Source organism: Cinclus cinclus, chromosome 9 (assembly GCF_963662255.1).
Source record: "Cinclus cinclus chromosome 9, bCinCin1.1, whole genome shotgun sequence".
NCBI lineage: Eukaryota > Metazoa > Chordata > Aves > Passeriformes > Cinclidae > Cinclus > Cinclus cinclus.
Window position 1 is genome coordinate 13817501 of NC_085054.1, and position 22862 is coordinate 13840362.

General features: G+C 56.8%; 1 protein-coding gene across 1 annotated transcript; it reads right to left on the minus strand.

Moving 5' to 3' along the window:
• Nucleotides 1–8963: 8963 nt before the first annotated feature.
• On the minus strand, nt 8964–21191 carry WNT6 (Wnt family member 6). Its single transcript, XM_062498447.1, has 4 exons — nt 21115–21191; nt 12908–13128; nt 9712–10013; nt 8964–9425 (listed from the first exon to the last, which is right to left on the minus strand). Exons 1-4 carry the CDS (start codon nt 21189–21191, stop codon nt 8964–8966), a joined length of 1062 nt encoding a protein of 353 aa, XP_062354431.1.
• Between the last annotated feature and the right edge of the window lie 1671 nt (nt 21192–22862).

The following is a 22862-nucleotide window of genomic DNA, read 5'->3' on the forward strand; positions in this document are numbered from 1 at the left end:
TGTGCATATGGCACGAGCTGTTGCTGTGCAGGAAGGCATTCCTCATGGAGTGAGGTGTGTGGATGCCTGTCAGTGTGCACAGGGGTATGAGCATGAGTGGCACATGCTGGGGGTGTGAGTCTGTGTATGTGGGCATGGAGAATGGCCATGTACATTCCATGTGTCAGCCCCATTTTGGGTTCCCCCAACCCAGTGCCAGGAGAGCAGTGCTGCAAGGCCAGTGTCTATGGAGAAGCTGTGGATGTGGTTCTGCCTTCCCTCAACAGGGCCACCAAGCATTCCCAGACTCAGACCACAGTTCTCTCCGGTTGGGCACCCAATTTTCCCCACCTCCTTGGCACCATCAGTTTAGTTCTTGGGCACCCCTTCATGGAATCCCGATGGTCAGGGTGTCTTTTGTCTGGGAACTGTGCAGTGGCATTGCAGGTTATCCCTGTGTCTCCCTGCTGCTTCCTTGGGGATAGGAGGATGGCCCTGGAAAAGCCCGGGCTCACTGAGCTCTCAGAAAATGCAATCTGCCCCAATGCAGCCACTTCCCAGTCATGGTAATATTTGATGTCCCCTTAGTTTGGTGCCCACTCTGGGGCTAGGTGCCTCTGTTTGGGCACTGGGGACGGCATGCAGTACCCCACTATCCCCAGCCACCACAGCCCAACCGAGGCTGGTGTTTGTGCCATAAACAGCTGCCTAGCGCTGGCAGAACACTCTCTACCAGTGGGTGCTGTGTATTTCCCCACCTGCACAGCAGCAGTGACAGGGGCTACCTCCTCTGCTTGTGTGATGATTCCTGCTTGCATCAGAGAGGAAAATGTGCTTCCTTTGGGAAATGAGTTGCAGCCTGGGGGTGAGCCCTAAGACTATGCTGGTTCTCCCTGGGTGCAGGGGTATGACATCACCACTGAGGTTCCTTTTGTAGTCCTGAGGTTGCTGGCTGTTCTGTCCCCAGCTCTGCTCCTGGTGGGCTTAGCCTGTGTGCAGGTGTGGACAATGGTACAGAGCCAGTATCTACCCTCCAACTTCCTTGGCCACACAGTTTAGCAAGAGGTGAGGGTGCAGAACCTTCTATCCCTCAGTCAAGGACCTGACAATACAAAGAGGTTCCTGGCACAGCATCACCTGGCACTCATCACTTCCTCCATAGCTGCTGTCCTCTTGGATCCCCCAGCACCCAGCAAGTGATGTGCAGTGTCCCAGAGGAGTTTGGGAATGGTGTCAGGACACCCTTTAGTCGCCTTTTGCCACCAAAGGAGGCAGAGGTGCAGAGTGGTGATTAAAGTTATGGTGTCAGGGTTGGGCAGAACACACCAGAAGACTTGTGGACACAACACACAATGGTCCCTAACACAGAAGCTGTTGCTCCCACCCTCTCCACTGCCTCTCACACAAGTCCTGGGTCATGTGTTGAGTTTCCCCTTTACATCCTGGAACAGATTATCTGAACCCCCACTTAGCAGGCAGGGGTAGGGCAGAGGAACACCCTCCAGTTTCAGGCAGCTTCCTGGTTCAGGTGTCCTCAGCAGGTCCTCAGCACCCCTTTCTTTCTCAGGCCACCCCAGGGATTACACCCGGGCATGTGCTGTCCTCAGCCTGGACCCACCAGAGATGCCCTGGTGAAAGCAGGACACCTTCCCTGCAGAAGCTCCTGCCCTGTGGGAAGGAACCCTTGCTTCCAGGCTTCAGGAGCACAGCTACTTGTATGTTCATTAGGATCCTGTGCACAAAATAAATTCCGAGGAAAATCTGAGGAGAAACGCTTTCATCTTTTCATAATCACTTCCAGGAGCAGATGTCTCACTCGCATGCTCCTGCTGACTTGGGGACCTGCTGTGTCCCATAGTCTCAGTGCTCACAGTGGGTGCAGGCAGGGGCGAACCTGTTTCCTTGTGTCCCAGCAATGTCCTGGGGCTGAAGAGGAGCCAGGTGACCCTTCTGCTCCAGCCTTTCTTCTGCATCACACCAGCAAAGCACTTAAGCACAAGAGTAAGCACCTGTTGTGGCCTCGACAAATAGGGGTCTAAGAACAGGACCTGGCCCCTCTGAGCTGGGATGGGTGTAGGCAGGCATGCAAAGCTGATGGAGGGTGCTTTGGTCCTGATGGGACCATCGAAGCTCAGGGCAAAAAGCTGAGCTTCCTGGGAGCACTGCATCAGTTCTTATTACTATAGGCCCCCAGTTGGGAAAGCAGCATCAGTGGGTCATGCGACCTGTCACCACCAAGCTTCTAGAGGTAGCCCCATCTCCAGCAGCACTCAGCAACCTCACACTCTGCAGAGACCAGGAAGGGATGTGGGATGCTGTCAGAGCTGGAATGAAGTTGCACAAAAGGTGATGAGGAAGTACCTGGTGCAGGATACTGTGGGAATACCCCAGGAAGCTCCCCTGTCCAGGCCAAAGCACTCAGGCAAGTCCCTTCTTTCAGCAGGTTACATGATGCCCCAGGATGTGCCTTGTGCAGGGGACTGGGGAAGCATCCAGACCTCTTCCTCTCTATCCTCCCTTTTCTCCATCCTTCTCTCTCTCTCAATCCCTCTTGCCATCCCTCCATCTCTTACACTGCACATTCTCCTGCCCAGCCCTCAGGCTGCCTGCACTTTGCCTGCTCTGTTCCCCTTCCCTTGTTCAGGAGCAGGTCCTGCCAGCACCCCATGCCACAGGCTCCACACCCCTGGGAGAATGGGGCTGGCTCTCCTGTTGTCATCTCCATCAGAACTCCTTTCCAGCACCTCAGCACTCAGCCCATAACTTGCTGGCTCTGTTCCCTCCTTTCCTCCTGGCATATGCCTTCCTTTAGCCCCTTCTGCCTTGTGATAAGTAACTTCCAAGGCCTGTGTCCTGGACAGTCATGTGGCTTCTCTGAGGTTCTGTGATGTCCAAGGATGACCCACTAGAAATCCATGGCAGGAAAATGCAGGGGTTGAGATCTCTGTGTGTATGATGCTGCTCCTACTTGTTCTTACAGACTGTCTGTGGGCCCACAGTTGTGACCAGAAGGCAGGACAGGGAGACAAGAGTCTGCTCTGCATAAGCACAAGCCTGGCCATACTGCAGCCTTGGAGGGGCTGATAGCTTCTGGGACCACCAGGGCCATCCAGTCTGTGTGTGCAGGTGTGGGAAGGTGAAGCAGCTCTGATGACACAGAGTGGGGCTGAAGGGGTGCAGGGGGAAGCTCTGGGCAATCTTAAAGTGAGGTGAAGCTTGGATGAGGAGAAGGGAAGGAGAAATTTGCTGGGAGCTCATGCAGCCATGCACTTACCCAGCTTTTAACATCCTGAAGCGCAGCTTTCCTCACTCCCCTGCCCGGCAGCACCCATGGGACTGGAGCGACAGCTACATGAGTCAGGGCTGGGTGTGGGGTCAGGGTGACCATGCCTTTTGTGGCAGCATTACTCACCATGCCAAACTTCCCCGGCCCAGCAGCACTGGAGCCCCCAGCATCTGGCTGGCTTCTTGCTGGCTCACACCCCACAGCCTGCCCGAGTCTGCTCTATGTGATTCAGGACCAACCACACGGCCACTGGTCTGGCCTGGCCAGTCCTCCCAGCTGCCCAGGGCTGGGGCGCTGGCAGAGCCTGGGGCAGTGGGTGAGTGCCAGCACCAGCACTCAGCCACGCTGCCCTCACGTCAGGGTGGAAAGGCAGGATCTGGCTGCCTCTGGCCATCCCTGGGAGCATCCTTGCAGTGAGGCAGATCTTCCCTCTTCAGCTTCCTCCCAGCACCTGGCACAGGGTGCAAGGAAGGGGTTGAAGCCCTGCTGTGGGTGCCATCCCATGGGGTTGGAGCAAGGCTCCTTGCATGCTGCCTTCCACACTCCACAGGGACACCCCATGGCAGAGCTGGTATGACCATGATGGGGGATCCCAACCCTTGCACTGCCTTTGGCAAGGACACCATGTCCCCAAAAGGGCCAGGCTGCTGGCTGAGGCAGCAGGGAGGTGGCTGGATATGACTCTCCGAGCACATCTGTGCAGGGCTGCTCCAGGTGCCTCTTGTGGGGAGGGATGCACAACCACAAGGGTAGGCGGGAGGTGCTAGTCCCCATGTGGAGTGATCAGGGCATGAATCCACCTCAGCAATCACTTTTCCTGTGTCTCTGCCTTCCAGGGGTGTGCATAGGTAGAGCCCCCTCCCTAGAGATGGAGGATGGCTGCTGCCTTTGTTGCAGGGTAAGTAATGAGGCCATGGAGTGGAAGATACATGGAAAAGGTGAGATGTTGGCAGTTCAGAGACAGGACCCAGGAGTGAGGCAGCCTCTGCTCTGCCCTTCTTCTGGGCTGGGGGAGCTAAGGGGTGCCCTGGTGTTACACAGCTCCCTGACAGCCTCCAGAGCCCCTTACCTTCACAAGCACTAGTTTGTGTGTGTGCTGGGCCAGCACAGCCAGTCTCAGGATGCTGGAGTTATGTGGACAGAGCAGGGCCCAGACACCAGTGTTGGAGAGGTTCTGACAGCAAAAGGAAATACACAGACCCTCATGTTCATAGGCACTGTCTCCAAAGAGCCTCTCTGGGGTCCTTGTACACCCCATCTCCTGTCCCTCGAGGGCTCATGCCTACTCTCTGCACTCTGCTCTAGGTACCCTGTGTCCCAACATATTCCCTTGCTTGAGTGCTCAGATATGCTGCAGCACAGCAGGCCTGGACACCCCCCAGTACCCATGTCCCCCACTCCAGAGGCAGCCACTGCACACACCGGAGTGCCAGAAACAGGGCAGAGCCAGGAGGATCTGGATTGGGTCAGCAGAACCTCCATAATGGGCAGGGATGAGCTAGGCCCTCCTAGGCATGTTGGGGTTGATGTGTGCTCATGGCTGCCTGGGTGACATCTGTCACTGAGAAATGGAGTGAGGACAGAGCAGGACAGTTACAGGCAGCTCCCTGGAGGGAGCAGCAGAGCCTGGTGAAGGAGAGCTAGAGGCCTGCCTGGAGATCAGGGCTGGGCAGGCAGGACCCAGCTCTGCAGCTGGCCAGGCAGCCCCTGCTCAGTGACAAGCAGTGAGCCAGCAGTGAAACCACAGGAAAAGGCTTTTACACAGTTTTTGGGTGCCACTGTCAAAGCCTGACTACTCAGCCTGGCTGAGCTGGCATCCTGGTTTCTTGGCCTTCCCCTCTTAGGACTTATCTGCATTACACCAAACTTTTCTGAAGTGCTTCTTTTTGGGGGGCAAAAATATTCTGGTTTTGGTCTCAGTCCAGAGAGATTTTTCTTTTTCAAGTTTGATTGAATTAATCTGTCCAGCTGCTTTCAACTTAGGAAATTGAAGGGAAAAATGCATTCTTCCCATTTGGAAAGAAAATGTAAAAAATAAAGAACAACCAAAAACCAAAAAACAAAGTCATTGACATTACAAGGGTCTGGGATTCTCTCTCTCTCTTTTTTCTTTCTTTCTTTCTTTTTTTTTAAAATCCAATTATTATAAACTTCCTCTTTTTCCCTTGGGAAGATCCTGAAAGTTTTGCAATGTAAACTGTCCAGTAGCAGTGATCTGGGCTATACACGCACATCTACAACTATACTCCCAGACTCTCCATCTACTCATTATCATACCCACATCATACCCACATCATCATACCCACACAGCCACCCTTGTGCACCCCTGGTTTTCACCAGCCTGGCCCAGAACAGAGTCCTGCTTGACCACTGCCCACAGGAACACAGGGATGGGAATCAGGGGGTTGTACACACTCACACTCCTAGGCCCGTTCTCCACAAGCCCCCACACATAGCCACATTCATGGAGCCATAGAATAATTTAGGTTGGAAAAGACCTCTAGGAACATCGAGTCCAACTGTAAACATCTAACTGCTATATTCGTCACTAAACCCTGTGTCCACTTCCATGTTCACCATGCCATGCCATGCCATGCCATGCCATGCCATGCCATGCCATGCCATGCCATGCCATGCCATGCCATGCCATGCCATGCCATCCCATTCCCATTCCCATGTTCCCCGTGCCGTGCCGCAGCTCCCCCTGGCGGCCTCCTGCCGCCGCGCCTCCAGCTCTGCCCCGCATCCCGGGTTGCGATGGCGACAGCGGGGATGCTGCGCCCCCCAGGGCGGGAGCTCCTGGGTCTTAAGGGGTTCAGCAGGCTCCTGGAGGGCCTGGATGGCTGCAGGACGGAATCTGGGGGACTCCTGGGGGACTTCTGGGGACCTGAGGAGTAACTGCCCTTAGGACTGCTGGGGTGTGTTAGGAATCTGGGGTGAGATCCTATTAGGTGAGGAGCTCTTGGGGACCTGTGGAGGTCTGGAGAATTAGATTTCCAGGGGGCTTTGCTGGCTGTTCAGCCCTTTCCAGACCACTGGGCCAGTCCAGACTCTGAGAAGCTACTGGAAGCATTTGACTGTGTCAAGGCTTCTCCTGGCTATCGAATGGATTTGGCTTTGACAGATCAGGAGCAGGAGGCAGCTGTGGTAAGGAGCTGTCAGGCCCCACAGGAGCTGTCCCTTTTCCCCAGTTGGGCAGAGAACAAGGCACATAGCCCAACTGGTTTGCACACTCATAAGAGGCTCACAGACACAGTGCAGAGGTAACTCATGGATGTGCAGAGGAGTTACCCCACAAGCACAGACCGTTGTGCTGCCCCTCCACAGTTTTGGTTTCTGTGATCTCCATCCTTCAGAAGCTGTGATTTGGGACAATGGCAGAGAGAACATAGGTCAGATACCTTACTCAAAAGTACTAAATATCTTCCCAGGGGGTTTTCCATTGCTGCATCTCCAGAGCCATGTCCATGAAGGCCAGAGCAGAAAAGCAGCCCATTGTGGGGGAGCTGAGACAGAATCCAAAGAACTTGCTGAAGGTTGAAGCTCAGACTCCAAACATCTCATAGAGGGTTTCAAAATCCCTCTATGGGTGGTCTCAGCTATGATTCCAGAGGACAGCAGGGGTTACCTAAAGTTTCACGGACCTGCCTGAACTGACCTCTCCTGACAGGCAGTGCAGGCCTTGAGGTGTACTCAACTGCATCCAATTCAGAGAGACCTGCAGAGCCTATGGAACAGCTCACACATCTTCCAGCACACAGCTCCTGCAACTATCCAGTTCCCTTCCCAGAGGGCCATTTTGCACCCACACATGTCCTCCCTGTCCCAGACACATCTGAGGAAACACAATATGACATGTAGGCACACATGGGGACAGTGTCACTGACACACACACTTGCAATTTGCTGTGTATTCATAGAGATGCAGGAAAATACATGGGCCAACTTATTTACACACCCATGAGGGTCTCACACACACAGTGATGGGTTATACAATCTCACATGCACACATATGGTCATGAACAAGTGTAAACATGCTACCTGTGCATGCACACACACCAAGCTGCTTGCATGCACAGGTACATTCCCCTGCACCCCCCCCTACCCTGCTCACCCACCCATGTGTTCCCATAGGTTGGCATGGGGACAGGAGCTCCTGGGAGCACTGTGTACCTCCCTTCTCCCAGCACCACTGTAGCCCTAAGTCAGAAGGGAATTTCCAGCTGCAAAGCTGCAGCTGGCAGATTTAGAGACTCCCTCCCCAGTGATTGCTGGGCCAAGTTAATGGTTCACCAGCACCCTGCTTCTGGCTTTTCCTGCTGGCTGCCTTGGATGGCCAAGGAAGGACCCACTAGTGGGCATCTCCAGCACCCCATGCAGCCTCCCTTGCCTTGCAGTCTGCCCAGCACTGTGAGCTCTGCTTTTGTGCCTCCTGGCAGTACCCAGCACATGGAGCACTGCCCACCTCAGCTACCCCAGCTTAGAGCTCTCTTGAAGAGGGGTAGGCAGGAAAGTCCCCAGTGTCCAGCACTGCTGCAATGTGGAGGGTGGGCACAGGAGCATGGACATCTCTTCCCAGGCTCTCACCCTGCTGACATCCCTCTGGGGAGCCTCAGCCTAGTGGGGCATTGCCAGCTGAGCAGGCACTGCACACACACATTCCACTCTGCAGTTACCTAAACCCCTGTGCTGGCTAACCCTGGAGAAACCAGTTTCTGTGGGCTCCTTGCAGCATGAGAGGGACCCCCTCAGAGATCCCTGGAGCCCCTGGAACAGAGGCTTGGCGGCTTGCCTTGCTGGGCAGCCAAGCAGGCTACTCCTCACCCTGTGTTTGTCCATGAGGGGCACAGGCTGATCAGGTTATCAAGACATACATGCCTGGCACCCTGCCATCCAGGTGGGGTTGCACGTGGCCCATGGCATGCCAAGTGAATGCCTTGCATGCCACCAAGCCAACAGTGTCAGCGCTGTCCAAGGCTTCTGTGTGCCAGGCTCTGCAGCAGGGGCTGCAGTGACCATGGCTGAAGTGAAAAGAATACAGGGTCCATTCAAGAAAGTCAGAGCACAGCACCATAGTGTTAGGGCAGCTAGATGTACCTCCAGCATGAGGCACGAGTGGAGGCACCATGGACTGCAAATATCTCAGGTCAGGTAGTGGCAGGACACAAACTGGCACCCCAAGCAATGACAGCTGTAGATGATGGGGGGAAGAGCGCTCAGGCAATGGAATCAGCAGCACAGGGCAGGAGAGTGCTTGCCCTCATCCACACTCATCTTCGGGCTCGACAGCCACAGAGAGTAGATTAAAAATGAGCTGGACTTTGCCACAGGTCCCAGCAAGGTCAGAGGCTGGCAAGAGGGTGACTGACTGGGACTCACAGCTGGGGCAAGACAGCTCTCTCGCTAGTCCCATTCCAGTACGGTGGTCAGCGCTTCTCAGCCCTCCCCAGGAAGCGCTGAGGCATACCAGCTTTAAATAGTTTTATTAGTGGAAGCTCTGTGCCCACAGCTCCCCCCACGGGGGCCGTGTGGCTGCCGGGCAGCCCTATGCTGCCTTCTGGGGAAGCCAGAACTCCCGGGAGCACAGAGCTGAGCTCACCCACGCTGACCCTTCCACTGGCTCCACCTGTCTCTGTCCCAGGGGGGCCTTGTGAGCCTGGAGCTGGCCTCCCAAATTGTCCTCGCCTGACCCCAGGCTGTCAGATGCAGAGGCTGAGCTCCTGACGGACGGAGCACTTGCGGCACTGCACCACACAACACCAGTGGAAGCGGCAAAGGCAGTTCTCCTCCAACACCACCGTCTCGTCCCGGTGCCCTCTCCCGCAGCACAGCAGGTCGCACCCGCTCGTGTCCATGGCTGTGCTGTTGCAGACACGGCCTCTGGTACCCAGCGAGCCTGTCTTACGGTTAGCCGAGCAGAAATCAGGTGAGTCGGCCGAGTAGATGAGGTCCTGTTTATCGGGAGGCTTGATGTTGTCACCCACAGGGATGAGGGTTTTCCCGTCGTTGCCTCCCATCACCTTGAAAGCCCCATTGAAGCGCTCGAGCAGGCGATCCCCCACTTCACGGAAATGGGGCATCTTCCTCCAGCAGGTCCGCAAGGTGCAGGAGCCCGACAGCCCGTGGCATTTGCACTCTGTCCTCATGTAGCTGCGCACCGCCTGGGGAAGAGACAGCGATGCTCAGCCCTCGGTTCCCTTTCTCGCTGCCCAGCACCCCCAGCCAAAACCCTGCCTCTTGGTGCTGCCCTGGGCCGGGGGAGGGGAGGGGATGGGGGTGGAGAGTGGCCTGGGTGGGGGGCTCCAAAACACCTGCAAAGAATACCCAAAAGATATTGGGTCATATTTCAGCCAAAGCTGGCGCAGGTTCATGGCTTGGGGACACTGAAGGTAGAGGGCTGGGTAGGGGCACAAAGGGTGAAGGGGACAGGGGGTGCAGGGGCCTTACCAAGCGCCCGGCTTCATTGTTGTGCAGGTCAATAAGAGCTCGGATATCATTTTTGCCTTTCTTGTTCTTGGCATCCATGAACTGCTGGGATTTCTCGTAGCCAAACTGCACATCATCCCCACAGCCCCCCCACTCCCAGGCGGTGCCCTCTGTGCCTGGCCCCGCTGTGGGTGATGGGGGGGCCCGGCTCCGTGTCAGCTCACAGCCACACTGCAGCAGCTCACCCATGCTGCAGGCCTGCGTGATGGCATGGCTCACCCCAGCCGCCGTGATGGCATACACGAAGGCTGTTTCACGGATATCTGCAGGAGAACGGACAGGGCTGGGATGTGGGGTCAGCTCCAGCAAGCAAAGCATCACCCCCTGGCTGACATCCCAGGGGCTCAGGCCACCCCTTCTCCCTCTTCATATGCGTTTGGTGCTGTTCCCTGGTTGATGAACCCACCCTGGAACAGGCTGCCTGGAGCAGGAGCTGCCTCTTGCAAGCAGATTTTAAGACTCTGGGGGACGGTCAGGCCCTGCCAGTGTTCCTCCACTCAGCTGGAGGAACAAATGTCCCGCCTCCTCTTGCAAGTCTGGGTGCTGCCCCATAGGAAAGAGGGAAGCTCAGAGAGCAGAGGGTGGTCCCAGGTGATTAGATGGTACCCACAGCTTCCTCAAACTACCCTGCAATATTCCTCCAAGCAGTAAAACTCCTAACCCCAGCTCCTAACTGGCACCTGGAAACAAACACTTCGAGGGATGCCGAGGGTGCCACTCACCCCCTGCAGGGCAGCAGTGATGAAGCTCTGCTGCCTGCTCTCCCCCACTACCCTCTTTGCCATGGGGAGCTGCCTGCCCCCCTCTCTCCACCGGCACAGCCTCCACCCTGCAGGATTATTTATTATTAGTATTTGCTCCTGTCTCTGTCTGCTCCAGGACACGAATTCCAAGCATCTTTCCCCTGCCCGGACCTGCCGCTCGCAGCCGCAGCCAGCGGGGGATTCTGGCAGCAGGGGTGCGGCGCCCTGCTCGGGGGGCTCCCGCGCTCCCCCTGCTCCATGCCAGCCGAACTCCTGCCCACCCAAATGCCAGGGCAGGGCTGGCCCAGGGTGGTGGTCTGCAGGGGATTCCTGGGGAGGGAGGGGATGGTGGGCTTTGGGGGGTGTCCCATCCCTCCATCTTCAGTATTCTGACTTGGAGAGGCTGCAGGAAGAGGGATACCAGGGCACCAGTTCCATGAGCCGCTCCTCCAAAAGCCAACATAGCACCTGCATCTCTCTGGTGTTAGCAGGAAGTGGGCACACCGGGGCCTTTCTGGCAGTGCCACCGAGGGGATACCACCCCCTCCCCAGGTCCTCCTGCCCCTGCAAGCCACCCGACCACCTGCCTGCTCCCACGTGGGATTGGCAGAACCCTCAGCAGACAGCCTGAAGCTGGCAGAGGTCCCCATGCCACCCTGCCAGCCGGGCCCTGGGGGGATGCTGCTCCTCTGACAGTTCCTCCAGACACGTGGCTGCCCCCAGGCCAGCCTGCTCTGGCATGCCACACCTGGCACAGGTGGCAGCAAGGGAAAAGGGTACAGCCATGACTGTGCCAGGGAGGCCATGGCCAGGAATGGGAGGTTTGCAGCATCCTAGGATAGAAAAGGATACTGGATGGGAGGTACCCATCCGATGGAGTTGGCAACCTCAAAAATGCTGGGATACTTTATGCACTTCCTTCAAGCTTACAAGGAGTCTAGTGCCTGCTGGCACCTCTGAGGGTGACCTTCTGACACCCATCTTGTTGCCCTGGGGAGCTCCACACCTCTAGCTGGGTTGCCCCATGTTCTCAGAGTGCCAGGGACTCACAAACACCCCACTGTCCCTACAACATTGCTTATCTCTGCCACCCCAGCAGTGAGGCTGGACCAATGTGGTGGCTCCTTCAGCATCCCCATGCTTGATGTGCCTGTGTCTCCTCCAACACAAGCTGTTCCTGGGTACCCAGCAGCTCATCTGCCAGTACCTTTCACTTACCACCTGGTCTGGCCCTGCATTCTGGCAGCACCCCACTTCCAGCCTAGATCCCTGCCTGGCACAGACTCCACCAGCCTCACTACCATGTTATAGTGAGAATAGGTGACTCCAGAGGTAGGAGTGTCCCCCATGTGCCCTGACTCTCTGCCTCTTGACGGAATACATCTCACTGTGTTGGGGGGAACCCACATATACAAATCAGCTTTTTAAATGAGCCTATCCCCCTCCCATGGGCCAATGTCTCCCTCAAGGCTCAGCTCTGACCCTCAATAGTACCTGCAGACAGTTGGATGCCCAGGGCCCACCGCCCTTTCCAATTCCCTCAGGGATGTCACCTTGACCCCCCTCCATGGCCCATGGACATACCCACTTTGCCTTGGGCTGGCCATGCACCAAGAGATGTGATGGCTGAGGAGACTGGGGCTTGCTCCAGCATCTTCATTTGCCATAGCACAGGGACCAGCATGGGAAGAGGGGCAGGTCTAAACTCACCTCCCACTAAGTGATCCTACCAGCCCAAGGTATTTCAAGCATTCCCCCGTGCTTGGAGCATCCACCATCCACTCCCAGTCTCTCTCCCTGAGGAGCATGGCAGGACTTTCCCATCCCTTACACACTCACGGGTACCCTCTTGCTCTGCCCCTGCTCTGATTCTGATGCAGCTGGGCCTGGCTTGGACCACCGTATCCGCTGCCTGAGACCTGCCCATACTTTCCTGCCCCCCAGCCCTGTTCCTCAGGGTGACATCAGGGTGTCCATCCAGGGACAGGGACAGGAGACAAACACTCCTCTGCTCCCTGCAAGGTCAGGAGGAGGGATGTGAAGGGTACCCAAAGGGCGAGGGGCAGCTCCTAACGGCTGCGCGCTGCCTCCCACCCGGGCCCCTTCCCGAAGCACACCCTGGGGTCCCAGGGGAGCAGTAAATCACTGCCAGACGAGGGTGCATTCTTGGGCTTCATGAAGCCCTGCACTGTCTGGGAGCATTGGTAATTGCTTCATTACAACACAGGGAGACATGTCCCGGCAGTAAAACCTCAGTGTGACTGCACCAGGGAGCACTGAGCAACCCCCTACATGCACACACACACACAACAAACAGATTTTGAAGACTCTGCTCCAGGAGTCCCAGGGAGGTGCGTGACCTGCAGGCTGAGGTCTTTTTGGGAAATGGGAAGCTGAGGAAGCACTGGCCTTACCCTGCTGCAGGATCTTGCCGAAGTACTTGCTGTGGCTGGTGCAGTTCCAACGGCGGAAGCGGAATTGGTACTGGCACTCCCGGACGCCCAGCTTGGTGCCCTTGGCCACCTCCTGCACAATCTCTGGCTCCAGCTGGCACAGCTCTGCCTGCTTCCCCGCCAGCCGCTTCGTCTTGCGGCAGATGCTGTTGGGGTCCATGACCAGGGGGCTCCCCACTGCCCTGCAGGAGGGGACAGCGAGCAGAGCAAAACCAGCACCCAGGAGATACCAGGGTGTGGATGGGACATGACCAGACCTACCCCCACAAGGCTGCAGGGCAGTGCCAGCTCCACGCTGAGCCCCGGGTGACAAAGGGACAGAGAGACATATGCAGTGGGGGCAGGACAGTAGGTAGCTCACCCATGCAATATTTTGCCCTGTCCATCCTTTTGGGGAATGGGGGGATCTCCAACCATGGGACAGGCTATAGGATGATGCTGGCACATACCACTCTACATCCCTGGGGACAGCCATGGGGGCGATGATGGTGTCCCCAGTAGGAGACACAGAAATATTGTGCTACTCAGTATCTGCTCTTTGGGGCTGACACTGACCTAACCCAGCCCTGGCATTGCCATGTGACTGATGCCTGATGCAGCTGCATCTCCCGGAGCTGTGGACACAACAAGGAGCCCAGCCAGCATTCTTGGTGTGTCTCCCCCTCTCCATGGGGATTTGCTACTTTACCCCGTGGGAGACTAGATGAGTGACCTTGCCTCTGATAAAGCCCCTCGGCTGCTGGCCAGAATCCTGTACTCGCCTCCCCAAATCCAGGCACTGACTCCACAGAATGGAGCTGTAGGTGGGTGCAGGAGTGCAAGGGAGGGATGCAGGTGGCATCGCCAGCTTTGCCAATGCCAGGGAGGGAGGGCAAGTCTTGGCTGGGCCCATGTCAGAGACAGCTCTTCCTTGCCAGCACAGCTGGAGTGAGGTGCCTGGCTCCCTGGCCCTGAAGGCAAAGTCTGAGCACAACGCTGTGCTCCCTGTGTGCCATCGGCTACAGAAACTCCTGTACTTTCCCCACGTGCTGGCGTGGGCGATGCTCCAGCTCTGCCATGGGCAACTCCGGAGCCATGGGCCACACGAATTTAGCGCACCCTAAGTTCAGCCCACCCTTGCCTCCAGCGCTGCTCCTGTAGGCTCAGAGCTCATCCTGTTCAACAACATGATTTCCATGGCCATGGATGCCCACACAACCTCAGGGCTGAACCCAGCATATTCCAGGACCAGGACATGCCTGATGATTGGGAGGCTACATTCCCTGGGATTCCCTGGGGAGCAGTGTTTGGGCAGCCCGTGCTGCCTTCAGCCCCACTCACTGGAGAGCATCAGCTGCACAGCTTCCAAACCCAGAGCTTTATAGTCTGGCCAAGCCCCAGGGGCTCAAAAATCACAAGCTGAATCTCAGTGTTTAACTGTGTTCTGGGTTTCCTTTTCACTCTTGTGCAGCTGTGTGGCTGTGTTTGGGACACCAGGCTGCAGTACTCTGCTTGCAATCTTGTCCCCAGAACAAACCCCCTCCAAGCCCCTTGTTTGAAGCTCAAGGCCCTGCCAGGGCCCCCCTGCCACATGTCAGGCTCCCCAGCTGCCTGGATCTCCTGCCCACCAGACCTCAGCTGGGCTTGGAGAGGACGTGCCCTCTCCCATAGCCTGGAAAGGGAGCCCTTATGCTTTGGCTAGAGGTTTGAAGGTTAAACAGCTCAACAGAGAGGCATAGCCTGCAAAGGGAACTTCCAGCAGGGAAACTGAGGCAAGCCCACACTCCTGCCAAGGGGAACCCATCTCCCTTTGCTCCTGGCAGCTCAGTTTCCCTTTGCTGCATGATTCACATGGACCTCTGCAAAGGAATGGGGCAGCTGGGGAAGCATTGCAGAGCTTGCCTGGCACAGGTCCTCCATAGATGGGGAAACTGAGGCCCACATGGAAAGCGACCAGAAAATCTGTCCAGTCCCATCCTATTATGACCACACAGGGATCCAAGCCTCCATGTTGGTCTCCAAGTTTGCTGTCCTTTGTGACCACGGGCTCCCAACAACTACAGCAGGATGGAGGAGGTTTGGCTGCCTCCACGGGTGGAGTGGGGAAGAGGGGGAGCCGGGATGGGACTTTCATTAAGAGATGAGTCTTTGTACTCATATAAAAGCCCCTCGGGGCCATCAGATCAAATAATGAACTGTGGCTCACCCCAACCCGCTGGATCAGGCCGGGAAGAAGAGCTCAGCCCCGCGGGTCTGGGGGGTGATGGGCGGCTCACCGGCACCGCGGGGGTCCCCACCCATGGTCCAGGCAGCAGCAAGGCTGGTGGGAGAGAGCAGGAGCTTTCTGTCCATGCCGACAAGGCGTGGGGTGGGCTGCCTAAGTCCAACGCGATATTAATTTCCGCTGGACTCTGCTTTCTGGCACAGGAAGGCTGCCGGGAGCCCAAGAGCTGTTTTGCTTTGGAGGGTTCAGAGTGGGGGGGGGGGGGGGGGGGGGAGAATGGGGGGAGACAAGGGCAAGAAAAATGCTGCCAAACTGCTACCACTTTGGCAAGGGCTCCGGCGCAGGGCCCAGATCTGCCTGAGCTTGTCCCGCTCCAAGGCCTCCCGCATCTACAATTAAGGTGCCCCACCTCTGCTGCCGGGCACTCCTCCCCCTGCCCTGGTGAAGGAACAGGGTCGCCAGCCCAGCTCCCCACAACTTGCCTGGGGCACCCTGGCCCCTGCCACCTCCTGCCTGGGAGCCCCCAACCAGCAGCACAGCAACATCCTTCCCACCTGCCCCTGGTGCCCTTTGCTGGCTGCCAGAACTGCTGCTGGGAGCCTCTCTCTTGCTCTAAAAGCCAATGGGCTGATGAGCCCCACTTTCCGACCTCCCAACACCCCTGTTTGAGGGAAATTACACCCACAGCTGAAAGGGGAGACTGAGGCACAGAAAAGGGGCTGCAAACCATTGCCTGCCTGCTGCTGTCACCCCTTAGGCTGCCACAGCCACAGGCTGAGCCCAGTCCCAGTGACGCACATTAAACAGCAGTCACTGGGGTTTCTGATGCAAGCCCTGTGCTCTGGATGCTGTGCCTGCTACAACAGAGCCGGGGGTTCCTAAGAGCCATAATCACTATTTTTTTCCAGCTCAGCTCTTAGTCATGGAGCTTCCAGTATGTCCCAGTCATTCCTAGCCAAAATCATGGACCAAGGAGCCTGGACCAAGTCACCATCTTCTCCTTGGGCATGGGGATGAAGTGGAGCAGGAATTCTGGCCCCTGTCAGCAGACTATTACGAAGGGGAGCCAGTGAGGTCCTGGTTTGCAGGAAGACAAGGGAGTGAGGCTGGTAGAATTATGAAGTGAGAAAGAGGATAGTCAGCTTTCAAAAGTCGCACCTGTGAGAGAGCAGTGGTTGGGCCATGCCAACTCTATGTGGGACCTGACAGGCCTGCACCCACTAAGTACTGCTGCCTGGGCACTCCAGAGGGGCAAGGAGACTCTGCTTTAGGGTAGTAAGGCTGTGTCTTGCCTTGCATGCAAGTCTCTATCCCAGCCTCTGGAAGCCTTCAGCAGGGTGACGCAGGGTCCTAGGTTACCTGGGTCATCACTCTGAGCCCATAGGTAATTCTGCACCCAACTGGAGAGGCAAGAACTGCAGGATAACAGGCCTGGGGAACTGACCTCCATCCCTGGAGACATAGGTCACCTCACGCCCTACACAATAATGTCACACTGAGTGACAGCCTACAAATCAAACCCAAAGGGGGCCTCTCTCTTTCCAAGCCATGCAAACTGGGCAAGGGGGACACACAGACGAATTTTCACCCAATCCAGCTTTCCTACAGTCCATGCAGGCATGTGGCGGGCACTCAGCCCCTCACCCAGGGCGATGCGTGGGTGCTGCCACTAACCAGGGCAGCTGGGTGTGGAAACAGAGCAGGAGGCCCATGAGGGTGTGGTGAGTAAGCATCAAGTCACTGCCCTGGGGGGCATAGCCAGGGTTTGGCTGCTGAGCAGCACCCGGGGCACTGAGGGAGCAGGAAATGCCATGGGTTGGGAAGAGAAGGGGGACCCCATTCCCTGCCCTCCTCCTTATAACTCCTTGGCAAGGATGGTATGCAAACAGCTGGGAAGATGCCTAAAGGAAAGAGGCTTTGGCATGACATTGCATCAACTCATGGACCTGCTAGCTGCAGGGTCATGCTGAGGCCAGGCTGTCGTGAGCAAGAGCTGCCCAAACTTGTGCTGCAGGTACTGGGGGGATGGAGTGAGCATGCACCTGCAGAGGTGGTCATCCTAAAGCCATGTCCAAACCCTGGAAGGGCTGGGATAAGAAGAAAGAAGTCCACCTACTTGTGGTCACTGTGTCCTTCTCCTGGGTGCTGACAGAGGCTGGAGCTGGGGTAGCACGAAGGCTTGGCTAGTTCATGCCCAAAAGTGGGTGCTACATGTTGTGGGAGGACCCTGCAAGGCCTGAGCAGATGTCAGGGTGTGCCCAGTACCCTCCTGCACAAGGAGTGTTTGAAGCTGTCATGGTTCTGATGCAAAACCCAGACAAACCCTCCAGTTGAGGGCATAGCCAGGGAGCCTGGGTATCACCACAGGAGAGTGGATGGGACCAGGAGCATGGGAGGAGTGGATGGGACAAGAGACAGCATTGTGGAAAGTTCAGCTGCCTTTGTTGAAGAAAACAAGTAGCCCAATGCTAGAGCCAGTAGTCATCTCGAAGAGCGCAAGAGAAACATTGTCCCCTTGAAAATCCCAGCAAGTCAGCAGCTGTCCCAGCAAGGACACAGGGAGATGGCACCAGGCAGGGGCTCTCCTACTGGGAGATTAATTTCTGCCCACATGGTGCTGCTCCAGGGGCACCTGGTGCTGGGGAAGGCTGGGCAGCCCAGTCTGTTGGGCACTGTGGGGTAGCAGCTGTGGGTCAGCAAGCCCAGGGGGTGACTCACAAGGTTCACCCCAAGGCATGCAGGCAGGGGTGCCTACCCTCCAGCCCAGCAGCCTGCCCCTACAGGCTCTAGCCTTGCAGTGTGGGTGCTGGTCAGGCCAGTGAAAGAGGAGAGACCACTGTTGCATGAAACCACCCAGTGTGTGTGGCTTGAGGGACATGGGACTGGGACCCCCTTAAACAAGGGTACAGCCACAGGGGCTGGTGGGAGGGGTCCTCCCTTAGCACCTCTGATGAAGTCCCATGAAAACCTGGGGGTGCACTGCCCTTGTGCATGGATGGGAAGGGGATGGAGGACAGGTGGCCATCCCTCTGGGACCCCTCAGACCCTCAGCTGAGATGATTTTCTCCTTTGCTTTCTCTTCCATCTTCCAATTTCTCTCAGCCATGTCCATGGAGAACCAACAGGCACCAGGGAAGCTGGCTTTGCTTGCCCCCATCCCCAGAATGCCTCTGTTCCTGCAAGCGCAGCCCAACTGCAAACCGGCTTGGCTGAAATCCTGCCCTGAACCTGCCTGGGGCTACTCAGGCACTAAGTTTGCCTGCTCTGTATCTCCGCAGCCTCTGGGCCAGCCCAGGAGCCCCAGGCAGTCCCTACCTGTCCTGCTCAGGGAGAAATCACTGTTGCACAAGGAGCTGAGCAAGAAATGTGCAAAGAATAGGGGAGCAGGAAGAAAGACAGTTTGTAGAGCTGGTGGGAGCAAGGAGAGCCTACTCCCTGCAGCTTGGCAGTAATCAAGGTGCCAGCAGCACATGAGCGACATATCTTCCATTGGCTCTAACTACAGCCTGCTCCCTTTTACCATGGAAAGGTCTGTGTCTTCAGTGAGCTCTCTGGGGACATCCTAACACAATGAGGATGCTCTTTCTCAGGCTACAATGTCACTAGCAGGATGTCAGTGCTTGTATGTCATACCTGAATCTTCTTCCATAGATGCAACCATCTGCAAGGATCCCGATGGGCAGTTACCACCCCTGAGTGGCCAGGCCCAGCTGCTTGCCTTGGCTGGAACTGTGCCTCTTGAGGTCCAGCCCAGCTACAGCCCAGGGCACCACTCTCACAAATTAGGTCATCAGTGGGGGAAAAAGTTGGCTTAAACAGGCAACCTCTGTATTCCCCCGACCACACGGATAATGTATTCAGGGGCGGGATGGGGAAGTTGTAAAGATATTTCTTTCTTGGCCAGGGGGGAAATGCCCCCTTGGCTAAGAACCCACAAATGCCCAGTGATGCACACACAAAGGTGTGCCACCAAAGTCCCTGTGCATCACTGACAGTAAGGAACATCTCTATCAAGGCCACGTGGGGTTTCTAGGAGCTCTGGCATAACACAGCTACTCCCAAGAAGTCCTTCCCACCAATAGTAAAACCCACAGACACCAGTGCTACCCAGACCTGGAAGAGGGGAACAGTACCAGGAGCAGGCATGTGGGAGGATGCCAGTCATAAATGCCCAGACTCCTCTGTCCAGCACAGGCAGGGCTCCCTGAGATGATCTCAACCAGGGGCCAAAACACCAAATTCAGAGAAGCAGTTCATTGATCACCCAGCTGCTCCTATGTCCTGTCCCAGGGAGCCTGCCACATCCATTTGGTGGTGCTGCTGGCCTCATCCACCCACCCCCTCTTCCCAGCTCACTGGCTCCAGAGAGAAGCAGAGTGTGAGCTGGTGATCCTCCTGAAGCCACTCCACTGACCAGTGCATTCGCTGTGCACCAGGCAGCTGAATTATTATTATTAAAATAAAGGTTCCCTTTCTTCTATTTTTTAAAATAAGAAAAATCAAGTTTGACCCCTTGCCCTCCTCTGCCAAATTCTGCTAATCTCCCTTGGTCACTGCTGCCTGTGCACATATGGCACCAGTAGGACCCAAACTCCACGGTGAGATGCAGTTATGAGCAGCTGGGGCAAGGGGCACCAGTACCCCAGCACCCTGCCCTTGTTGATGCTGTCTGCCTGCCCCTGAAATGAAGGCAAAGTGAGCTTCTGCTTCACCTTTACCTGCTCCAGTCCTAGGCAGATGTCCTTGAAGCTGGAGCTCAGGGCATAAACTTGGAGCTATTGAAGAGGATGGGGCAGAGAAAGCATGGACAGCTGAAGGAACAGTTGTATGTGTGTGTGTGTCTGAGAATTAGCCAGGGAAAAACAGCAGGTCCCAGGCAACAGGAGGGCATACACCCTGCAGTGGCACAGCTACCCTGAGGTAGGTGGCAGGGAGCATGGAGACCCTCCACAAGCACCCTGTCTTGGCCAGGGCTTGCCCTACCACACTATCCCCTCTTCTAGCAAAAACCCAAGACAAGCCCCTCTCAGACCCAAGTTAAACCCTTGCCTGGCAATAAACACAGCGCTTGAGCTCCACGGACAATCTCTCAGCTGATGGACAACTGACTGTAACAGCACCATTTATACTCATAAAGGCCCCCACTGCAGCCCTGGAGCCAGGGTTAGCAAAGGGAATGGAGATGTGGAATAAATCACTGGTGGGCAGGCAGGGGACCATGAGGGGAAAGGCTTATGGAAAGCTTTATTTTAGGGGTCAAAAGAGTGTGACAATGTGGAGACGAATAGCCTCAGATAATGAATGATAGCCCGGACGGCATGCCGGGGAGCTGGAATCTAAGCACTTAAAACCGGATAAAGACAGGCTGGGTGAAATTCTTAATAGATTTAAATAGTTCATGTTTCGACAGATACCTGGGCTTTCCAAGGCTGGGTCCCAGTTCTGTGCCTGTAATGAATCCCCCACCCCCACTGGTATCCTGCAAGGCACCGTCTCTGCCTTTGATGAGGGCACCATTACAAATAGGGGTTTTGTCCCTGCTGTGTCCAAGCCACCATTCAGGGGGGACACTGTAGGGACCCTAAGGCTTTTAATTAAATTTGACTTATTGGAGGGGTCTGAAAGCCACTAAGCCCCCTTGCCCACCCCTCAGGCATACAAACCTCCCAGGCTTGTATGGGGGGTGTGGAGAGACAAAGCGCAACTCTCACCACAGGACCTGTGCGCCCCATATTCCTGGGGATCCCCCAGCCTGCTTCCCCCAACACACTTGTGTGCCCAAACCCTGACAGTATGTGGCTGCCCCAGTCTGGATCAGAGCAGTCAGTGAGCAGCAATTCCCACCCAAGTGGTGCCTGGGTGTAGGGGACTCTGTTGTCCCCCAGCTAGAGGGGGGGCCACCCCCGGAGATCGAGATATCCCGCGCACCCTCCTGCTTACCCACTCCCCGGGATGTCCCACTCACCACCAGAGCCCGATGATGTTAGCGGGGCAGAGGAGGATGAAGAAGAGCCCCAGCTGGGTCCGGGAGGAAGGCAGCATCCTGCCCGGACTGAGGAAAGCGTCGAACTCGCTCCACGCCACTCGCCGGGAGCCGGGCACCCCCGAGGTCCGGCCGGGGCCCCGGCGGGTGGGTGCCCGTTCTCTCCCTCCGCCGGGCCGGGCCGGGCAGGCAACGCGGCCGGCGGAGCCGTCCGGGCCGGGCCGGGCTGGGCAGGGCAGGCACCTCCGGGCGGCTGGAGCGCGGCGCGGAGGCTGCTCCGGAGAAGGAGGAGGAGGAGGGACGGGGCTGCGAAAGCATCTGCTCCGACAGGGAAACCGGAGCCCGGGGGGACGGACAGGGCGGGCCGGGCGGGGGGACTCCCGGGTGCCAGGCTTCGTTCCCAGCGCAGAGCCACGGACACGATGTGGGCACAGGCACCCTCCGGTAGGAGACGGCGGCCGCAGCCTGTCCGGTCCCGCGTCCCGCCGCCGCGTTTGAACGTGCAGTCCTTTTTGCGGATCTGGCTGGCACAGCCCTGCCTCCGAAGCCCCGGGACCTGCTGCGGACCCGCTTGGCACGGACCTGCCTGGCACAGCTCTGCTTGGCGCAGCCCTGCCCGGCTCCACTCGAGGTCGTGCCGCAGCCCTGTCAAACCCGACCTGGCCTCGAGGTGTCCCCGACACCTTCCTGTCACACTCTTGCCGGACCCTGACACCCCTAGTATGGCCTTGCCCAAACCTGCCGTCCCTGTATTGCCCCCAGCACAGTCCTGCCTGGCCGCTGTCCCTGGACTGGATTCTCCTGGCACAACCCTGACTCCATGACCCTACCTGTCCTCAGACCAGTCTGTCCCACCTTGGAAAGCTGGAGCAGTGACCCCTCACAAGCATCTCCCAACACTTAGCTCCAGTGCTCTGGAGAGACATGCCTGGGATAGAGGAACACACAGAAGAATGATCGAGCCAGCCCCCAGGAGCAAGGAGACCAGGAGAAGAGTACAGTGATGGACATCTTGTATGGCAATTTAATTTCAGGTGCAGCCACGATCCAGAACGGAGACAGTCCCCAGCAACAGATCATAACAGAAGGAGTAGCAGGAGCTGCCTGGGGCAGGAGGAAGCTGACAGACCCAGAAGATAGCAAAGGGCCACACAAGGGTTGGGCAGCTAGGGACAGGAGGAGCCCACAGCCTACCACACCAGTTCTCCCCACAGAGGAGCCTCAGAAATGGTTTTCCAGTGCTCACTCCAATGCTCTGCATCTCTGATTCCTCTTGTACCAGTCATGGCTACCAGCAGAGGTTGGGGATGCAGCTTCCAGCCCTGCAGCATCTGGGCTGTGGTTACTGAGACAGCTACTCTGGGGGAGTCTCATCTGATCTCTGTACCCGCCTCCACTGAGAAACCAGCTAGCCCACTGTGTTACCTCAAGGGAAAAGGAGGTGACTTCCACCCATGATGGGCAAAGCAGAGCACCCTTGCTGATGGTGAGATCGCCCCTCCCTCCAGCAGCCATCTGTGCTCTGTCTGCCTTCATGGCCTCTCACACCCTGCCCATCTCAAGCCCCTGGCTTGCCCATCACTGTTCCCTTTGCCTTGATCACCAGCAGTTTCACCCCCTCACATGGACGTGTCTACTCCCTGCTAACAGCATTTGATGGTGAATGACTCAGGCTTTATCTGCAGCTTGGCACAATTCTCTCCTTCCTGGGCACAGGAGGTAAGAGACTC

Bases quoted from the DNA above. Each gene is read 5' to 3' on its own strand.
- WNT6 (XM_062498447.1), bottom strand. From the start codon at position 21,191: ATGCTGCCTTCCTCCCGGACCCAGCTGGGGCTCTTCTTCATCCTCCTC. The intron at 10,014-12,907 runs GTAAGGCCAGTG...GTTCTCCTGCAG, and splicing joins CGGCAAGATCCTGCAGCAGG to ATATCCGTGAAACAGCCTTC. The intron at 9,426-9,711 runs GTAAGGCCCCTG...TCTCTTCCCCAG, and splicing joins ACAATGAAGCCGGGCGCTTG to GCGGTGCGCAGCTACATGAG.